The following is a 9,002-nucleotide window of genomic DNA, read 5'->3' as shown; positions in this document are numbered from 1 at the left end:
TTATATTCCTTTGTATCCAGTCGTGTATGATATTACGCCCTCGGTATGAGCTAGGCGCCGACGGTTCGTGATGCTGTGGATGGACCACGAAGGAGACAGGGATGCTCAAACATTGTCTCAATGTGTCATCCATATTGAAGATGCGGAGGTATTGAGAGATCATTCAGTTGATCACGTGGGGGTGCTGCGGGTTCTGGCATCTGGTTGATAAGTAGGAGCTTGGGAAGGTCTAATTGGTTCACGAGTCATCGCGATCATGGTAGGGTAACGAGGTGGATGTTGATTTGAGAATAGTTTGTGGTATTAGAGACTATGTGGTTCGTATGGGATTTTTACTCTGTGGAAGGTACATATTATCATTCAACGCACTGGAGGAAGTGAGTTTGGCTGTCACGAGGATGGACATGCGCTTAGTAGATGACTTGGGGTATCTTATGATGGGTGTTGTACGAGTTGTGAAGGTTAGTATTATGGATCATCGGATGTTATGTCCTATGGCTTCGCGCCAAGTGGGGGAGTCCACTATCGACAATCAGATTACAGGGTCATGTGTTATATCAGTTTTGGCCTGATATGTATATGTGTGGTATTGAAAGGTTCCCCAAAATTTGTATATGATTAAAATATGAGATTTGCGTGGGATAATGCTGGGACTTGCGGTATTTCTGCATCATTAATATATCTACATTTCAGTATCGGAGAGGTCAGAGAAGCAATTGCAGATTCACAGAAGGTCTCTTCAGCGTGGGCATCTCGGCTACGGCATTATGGGGTGCTTAAGAGGAAATATGGTGGTTTATGATCTTCTGGGCTACGTGGTTCGTGCTAGGATTTTCTGCATTGAGCTCTGGTTTTGGGATCGTTGTGTATCAACAGGAAGAAGTGTTACCCAAAGGAAAGTCGAAGAGTATCCGAAGAAATGGGTCAGCTCGGTGGTGTTGGGTCAGCATAGCGATGGAAGTAATTGGTCCTTTTTGGGTGGTAATTCTCTACTGGTTGTTGTGGTAGTACTCTTGGGTTGGACGGTTTGTGTGACTCGGTTGAGTTGGGAAGATTCGGTCCTGATGGATTAGTTATGTGCGGGCGGGTCTCGAAAAGTTCTTGATGTTGTCGGCCACGGCTTGAGTCAGTTGTCTGCTACGGGCATAAGGAATATGTTGTGCATTATGGTTTTTTGCTAGATGGATATCAGAAGTTAATTAAACGCTGGCATTATTGGATATCACATGTGAAGAGCGTGCATTTTAGGAAGGCACCTCATGTTTTGGTTTGCGGATGTTTGGCTAGTAGTATGGTGATTACCAGGTTTTGAGGCTTCTGAGGTCCGGGTTTTGATACATAGCATGGGAGACTGGCGTGGGTGCTTTCGTAAGATGATGGAGTGTGAGTGATGTATCATCCATTTGAGTAGCGTAGTTGAGATCGGGTATGGAAATTATGGTATTCATGAGGTTTCGGGGCTGGATGTCCTCGTAGGCGGACCATTTCTTGGTTGCGGATTGTGAAGAAATGTTGAGAATGGGATAACTGATGGAATATATTATGGATAGGTTGCTATGGACTTTTGGAAGGATATTTACTTGTTTGGGAATGATCAAAATTGGTTTGGGGGCTATTTGAAAGCCCAATGGGAATATGTATTCTATATCGGATCGGGTTTGGGTACTCTTGTGAAGTTGATATCATGGTCATGTTACCGAGTAGAATGGATATTATTTGTGGCCCCAGTCTATGTTATGTGCTCCTCTCTTATGCTATGATGGGCTGTGAGGTTGTATGATTATTCTCACGCATGTTGTAATCCCGTTTAGGCCTTATGGCGATATGGGCAAGATGGTCCTCGTGATGTTTATTTGCTCATTGCACCTTAGTTGTGCTTGCTTTCCTCCATGTTGTATTATTTCTATTCATGTTCCCACGATTATATTTGTGCACTCCATCGTGCTTGATATCGGCATTCATGTGGTCAGTGAACCCGAGAACTTTGGCGTGATAGGTATCCCTATGTGGATTGATATATTTGGGATCAGGCTGCACACCGCAAGGGATGTTATGTGGGATACCCTTTCCCTTGTGTTTATTTGGTGTTTTGTTTTCCCTCTGTGGGATGAGTTAATGAAATTGTACTTTTGTTGTTATATCTGTTGTACTTGTTAGATAGTCCCCGTACCTTGCTTTCCTTCTATTTTTGTTGAATATCTGAGTTATTAATGGTTTGGTGTACGGACCGTATTGTGTGAGAATCCGTATGGTTTCGGGGTGAGTTGTCAGTTGGGTTGCTTGTATCGGCTGAGATGAGGTTTCTAGACCTGAGATTTGCACTATCGTATCGAGATGAGGAGTGTTTGGAAGGGTGATGCTATTTCCGCTCAGAATTGGTCAATGGCCCTTGACGGACGAGAGAGCTTCTGGCTTGTTGATTTCATTGGTGGTTATGAGTTTTTGCATGTTCTTTTATCTTGGGCAGCGTTGCGGAGGTCCGGAACAAAGTTTTATTTGATTTGAAGTGTATTGTCGGTACCAAGATTGTTATAGGACAACTATGGTGGTCGGAAGTTATTGTAGCGGGGATTTGAGTTGGGTGGAGCATCATGTGATTGTACCCTGGGTTAGGATTGTAGCTCGATTCAGCTTGTTCAGGCTTATACAGTATATTGATGCGAGATTCGGGTCCTATGATGAGTTTCAGATGTTGAGGATTGGGTCATGTCCTAAGGCTATGGACTAAGGATGAAGTGAAATCTTCAGATAAGTGGCATTGTCAGGCCAACATAGATTGGGGTGACGTGGAATCACCCCGGGTGTATGTATGGTGAGCTCATGCAGTGATTTGATAGCTTTGGAACGACTCCTGGCACGTTCGAGGACGAACGTATATTTAAGTGGGGGAGAATGTAAGGACCCGACTGGTGAGCAATTACATCTGATTCGGCAGTTTGAGGTCATGAGTAGCTTCGCATTGCGTCCGACTCCTGGAGTGCTAATTACTAAATACAAAAGGTCGTGACACACTCTACTCATGTATATCTCTTTAAAAACATTAACAATTAAATTCGAAAATAGTCATTTGATAGAGACACATGCATATTTACAGGATCAACCTTCTAAATCTTATTTTAAGTGGCACCGCTTTAATATTCATACAAGTGGAGCTAGATGTTTTTCTTGTTATTGCATACAGTTAATATATTTTATTTGTTATGTTTGATATTTTCCTTGGAATAAGTGTTATCCTAAGATTATAACGAGATTATAATATAGGGGTTAAATAATGAAAAAATTCTTTAGTTAATATACTTTTATTGGTAGATGTTTAGTTCATTATTAAAATTGAAATATACATGGCATAATAAAATGTGTTGGTTTAAATTAGGTTAATCTGGATAAACTTTTCAATTTTAACCCGGCCTTCCTTAAACACTTTAGAAGAAAAGCACTAAAGAAGCGCAGATGTGTCACTTCGTTATTTAGAGCCCGTTTGGATTGGCTTATTTTAAATGCTTTTAAGCCAAAATAACTTTTAAGCCATTTTGTAGTGTTTGGATAGAGTAAGAAAGTGTTTTTAAGCACTTGTTTTTAAGCTAAAATGATAAAAACAAGCCAAAAGCCAAAAGTTAGAATTCCTAACTTATGGCTTAAAAACTATTTTGGCTTAAAAGTCACTTAAAATAAGCCCATCCAAACGGACTCTTAATTTCGGGACGATTACCTTTTGTTTTGCCTGTAAAGAGGATGGCTTTAGTTTTAAAACCAAACAGCGCTTAAACTCTTGAAGAAATTTCAAACTCATTGCCTTGACTAACATTTTGAGAAGTCATTCTTTCCAAATGAATGTTTGCTGAAAAAGAGAGATCATCAATTTAGCTGTTGATAAAGTGCACAAGCTTACAATCAAATGATAATATGATCTAAACAAACCAAGAAAACAAAAAGAAAAGAAAGAATTGTGAAATTTCGGACAGAGTACCAATTAGTCCACTATAATGCCTAAATAGAAAACAAATCAGCAAATGCACACTCTTTCAGCAGCTGCATACACTCGTAAGGCTGAATTCAAGAACCTTAGGAGGCACAAAAGCTGTTGAATTGGATGAATATCTCACGACTTACAAGTTGTAACTCGGAGGTCCAAGGAATCAAGGGGTCTGCACAGTTGAGTCCTTGGACTTATTCTCTTCTGAAGATGGCCGATTATCGGAGTCAGATTGTCGGACTTCTTCTATCATTCTAACAACTTCATCCATGGTGGGTCTCATGTCTGGCACCCTTCCAACACATGCCATGGCAATTTGAAGCATCTGCACCATCTCCTCTTCGATGTTCTGAAATCTCATCAGTTCGACATCGAAGACCTCAGCGGTCCATTCTTCCCTGACGACTGACTGCACCCACCTAGGGAGATCAACCATGTCGTCACGCCCTGGTGATTGAATTGGTTGCTTCCCTGTAAGCATCTCGAGCATTAGGACACCGAAGCTGTACACGTCTGATTTATGAGTGTGCTTCCGTGTTTCAATGACCTCAGGAGCGCGATACCCTGGATGACGAGATGGAGCTGCAGGAAAGTTCATAACAGGCGCTAAACCAAAATCAGAGACACAAGCTTCCATATCTTGGTTGAGGAGGACATTAGAGGATTTTATATTTCCATGAGTAACTTTTGGACCACCCATTGAATGGATATGGGTGATCCCTCTTGCTGCTCCAAGTGATATTTTCACTCTTGATTCCCAGTCCAGTGGTGTCCTTCCAGAAGCAGCCCGGCTCCCTGTTATGACATTGGAATTCAACATGGAATTAGATGAGCCTATTCAGTTTCTGCACAAGCAGCATTTTAAACATTGAGAAGTGAATTGATACAAATTATGAGATCGCTCCCAGATTTTCGGTATCTACCAGCTTTCAGCTAGAATAGCAGCAAGATGTGTAGCTAATGAAGTAAACAAGACATCAGAGATATAAGAAAGTTGCCAAGAGCAAAATATGGCTAAGGATCTCCATACCCTGCCTCACGTAGAACAACTACATATAGACAAACATTAGAAAAAAAGATCCCCATATACATGCATATACACCCTGAATATGGTTTCCTCATTTTTAAGTTTCAACCAGAAAAAACCAGTCTTCAACTTTCAAGTATGAATTAGAATGGTTCAGATTCAGTATGAATATATTTCTGTCATCAGTTTGGCACAGTTTGTCTCCAATGCAAGAGTCCAGTCATTGAATCATAAAAGTGCAGTTTGTCTCCAATGCAAGAGTTCAGTCATTGAATCATAAAGATTGTATCAAGTTGATCTACCAAATACTGAGTGACAGAGAAAGAAAAAGAGGAAGAAGAAAATGCATTACCATGCAAGAGTAAAGACAAACTACCCCGTGAGAAATAGTCATACACAAGTAGCTTTTCATCCTTGGAGTAATAATAAGCACGCAAGGGGACAGTGTTTGGATGCTGCCCAACTCTGCCAATAATCTCCATCTGCTGTTCAAAGTCCTTCTTCCCAACAATGACTTCTTTTAATCTTTTTACCACCACTGTCGTTGACTCCTCCAAAATAGCCTTGTATGCAGTTCCAAAACTCCCCTTTCCTAAAACTTCAGCAGAAGCCCTTAGCAAGTCCTCAAGATCAAAATTGTAAGAGCAGCCTTCGAAGAAAACCAGCTTATTTTTCTCAGCTTCTTGTACCCCACTACCAAACTCTTCCCTGGGCTTTTCACTTCTGCCTCCGCTCGAGGACTTCCCTTTTAACACACCTCTACCACTGCTTTCTTTCCTTTTTTGACAGCACAAACACATGACTAGAACCACCAGAAAGAGGAGCAAAGTCCCTCCAGCAGCAATAGCAATAATAACTCCTAATTTCAGTTTCTTCTTTGAGCTTTGTTTGGGAGGAATGTTCGGGGAAGGGGACGGTGGTAAAAGAGGGGAACAGGGATTTAAGGGAAGCCCACACAAGAGTGAGTTCCCCTCAAATGAAGAGTTGGGGAACTTTTGGAGGGATGATGGAATAGAACCATTAAGATTGTTGTAGCTTAAATCTAAATGTCTAATCCTTGGGAGGGTGAAATTCGGAATTGGTCCAGAAAGCGAATTATTCTGCAAGCTCAAACCAGATAGTTGAGTCAAATTCTGAAAAGTGACGGGAATCTTACCAATGAAAGAATTATATGAAAGGTCCAAAACATTCAGTTTATGTGAAAAAGAAGCAGGAATAGGTCCGGAGAAGTTATTGTGCTGGAGGAAAAGGTATTGGAGGGAAGAAAGTGAGGTGATCTCCACAGGAAGATTTCCATTGAGTCGATTTGCTCGAAGGCTGATAATCCTTAAAGAATCCAGCTTTCCAAGAGTATTTTGTGGGAGTGGACCAGTGAGTCCAACTCCTGGAAGTCGTACAGCCACTACGTGGGCCCCATCTTCACTACAAGTAATGCCTACCCAAGATGAGCATATAGGGGTGGCAGGACTCCAGTTGATCTTCGGGCCATGGGGAACTGCAGAAGCAAAGGCAAGAAGGGCCTGCTTATCAGAGTCTAGATCACCAAGAGTCAGGGGAAGAAGTGTTGCTACAACCAAAAGGGCAGGCAGCAGTTGACAAGCTGAGCAGATTCTCATGAGGAAACATTCAATTGATTGAAAGCAACAATGCTGCCAATGATGCGGTTTACCTGGGATAGTACAGCAGATAAAGAACGTGAGATAAGCAAACGCAACAAACATAAAGACGACAGCGAGAGAATGAGAGTATACAACATCACATTGACTTCACAGACACATAAGCCTTTAAAGTCTCTATAGACTTCAGTGAGACGAAGTAGAAAGAATATTTGGATTAGTGTTCTGGATCAAATGAGAAACGAACAGAATTCCAATAATTTTCAATAATGTCAAATCACCACAAATGTGCAACTACATTTTTCACTAGCTGCAGAAAAAGGCCAATAAAACAAATGACTTTTCCATTTGAGAATGAAAAAAAAAAATTTAGTCTGCCAAATCTCAGAATGAGTTTGATGCATAAAAAATGTGTTTGTCACAAATCATATTTCATAAGAACAGCTTGCTGATTCAAAAGCTCATCAATCTCTTATTTACTTGGATCGGAACCAGCGATCCTGTAAACTGAAATAATAGGAAGAACATACAAACATGCAGTATCTTCACATATTACGTAAAAGAACATACAGAGTTGAATACTTCGGATAGTAGATACAGTTATCTGTTTTGAGACAATAAAATGGGGATATTCTGAAATAGATTTTGAGAGGTTCAAACACAAAAGCGTATAAAATGGCAGAAACGGATTAAACCAATGATTTTAGAAAGACAGAAAAAGGGTAAATATAAATCTACAAATGAGTTTCAACGCAAAGATAGTTTTCTTTTTTGAAATTTCTCAATAGTATTTGAACAGAGCACAACCATCACTAATAAGGTACAAAGTGAATTTTGACATTATGATTAAAGTTCCTCTAAACCATAATAAAATCGAAAATGATAGCCCACAAAATGGCTGAAAAAACTTTGAATGAATAAACTAAAGAAGCAATATCCTAAAGCAAAACACAAAATGAGAATCCAAGAGAGGGGAAAAGCAAAAACATAAAACCTTTTTTCTTCACTTTCTATACCACAAAGTAGTGAAAAGGCTTGCTTATTATACAAGGAAGTGGGTGCAAATTTTACAGATGGACGAATGATTGCAACAAAAATAATTTTTAAGAAAATAAAAGGCGAGGCACACTATAACCAGGCATTAATTGGAGCACTAGTGTCATCAGAAAAGTAAGAACAAACGAGAAAAAAACTTTTTTAAGACTTCAATTTCACAAATTAAAAATCTCAAGGCCCCAATATCTTTATTTGATAAGATCTCAAACTGGAACTTAGCAACTAATTCCAAAAAAAAAAAAAAAAACCTCAAGGAAATGTTATTTTAGGATACTTTTAGTACTCACAGTAGTGCTCTCCAAAAATTTACAAATCTTTAACACCTCAAAAATGTTGATTCAACATTTTCCAGCAAATAGAGAGTACCCAAATACAGAAACATGGTCTTGCTAATTGTAAAACAGATCTGTTACCAAAAGCAGCTGAAATTCACCAAGCTGAAGAAATGCAGGAATATAAATTTCACAAACAAAATAAAAAAAAACACCAACTGAATTATAGTACCTCGAAACATTTGGAATTTCAAGAAAACCCTTGTCAGATGGGGTAAAACAATTCTAAGATGAATGCTGAGGTGGGAGGTGAAAATAACAGTTCCCACAAACCTTACGGGAACACAGGTGTAGTACCCACATATTTTGTTCAAATTGAAGAATACAAAGATGGAACAGTGAGGAGCTGAAGCGTTTTTGGTTAAGGTGAAAGAGTAGGAGTTAGATCTGTGTTAGCAGCAGACAAGAGAGCAAATGGGAGAATTTGCAAAGAGAATTAGGTGAAGTGGAAACTCTGCAAGTGAAGAAGAAATGCAGAGTGAGAAGAGAGAGGGGTGGTTGCAGACTTGCTCCAGTAGGGTCCCTGGATTTAGGCTTTTTGTTAGGAGATACAACTAACTAACTTGTATTATGAACCTTTAAAAGTAGTACAATAATAATTAATTGGATTAATAGTCTGGCCAAGCCGCAAAAATAAGTTTATTTGAGAAGTGCTTTTGGCGAAAAATAGTTTGTGTTTAGCTAATTAATTTGAAAAATACTTTTGAGCAGTTTGGTCAAGCTTTTAAAAAATGCTTCTAAGTTTTTTTTCTCAAAAGTATTTTTCAAAAAAGTGTTTTTGGAAAAAACTACTTTTTTCTACTTTTCTAAAACTGTTTCTGCTTGTGGTTCTCTTCAAAAGTACTTTTTCTTACAAAAGCTTGGCCAAACAATCAACTTTGAAAAATAAATATTTTTTTGTACTTCTAGTATTGGTGAAGTTTGGCCAAACATGCTATAAGTTATGTACTACTATTATAATCTGCTATTATAACTTTCTTTTACCCTATTAAAAAAAT

The 9,002-nt window shown here is 39.2% G+C and overlaps 1 protein-coding gene across 1 annotated transcript; it reads right to left on the bottom strand.

Annotated features, from left to right (window-relative positions):
* Nucleotides 1-3,834: 3,834 nt before the first annotated feature.
* LOC107770175 (putative inactive receptor kinase At5g58300) lies at nucleotides 3,835-8,570 on the bottom strand. Its single transcript, XM_016589448.2, has 3 exons — nucleotides 8,177-8,570; nucleotides 5,353-6,669; nucleotides 3,835-4,768 (listed from the first exon to the last, which is right to left on the bottom strand). Exons 1-3 carry the CDS (start codon nucleotides 8,184-8,186, stop codon nucleotides 4,137-4,139), a joined length of 1,959 nt encoding a protein of 652 aa, XP_016444934.2. The 5' UTR covers nucleotides 8,187-8,570; the 3' UTR covers nucleotides 3,835-4,136.
* Nucleotides 8,571-9,002: the final 432 nt, after the last annotated feature.

The sequence above is a fragment of the Nicotiana tabacum genome, chromosome 2, assembly GCF_000715075.1.
Source record: "Nicotiana tabacum cultivar K326 chromosome 2, ASM71507v2, whole genome shotgun sequence".
Lineage (NCBI taxonomy): Eukaryota > Viridiplantae > Streptophyta > Magnoliopsida > Solanales > Solanaceae > Nicotiana > Nicotiana tabacum.
Note: the sequence above shows the minus strand (reverse complement) of the source record. Positions and strands in the feature narration are given on the sequence as shown.

What these genes read in the sequence shown, in the direction of transcription:
- LOC107770175 (XM_016589448.2), bottom strand. An exon ending in TTTGTCTTTACTCTTGCATG is followed by an intron (nt 4,769 to 5,352) that starts GTAATGCATTTT and finishes ATGTCATAACAG; the next exon opens with GGAGCCGGGCTGCTTCTGGA.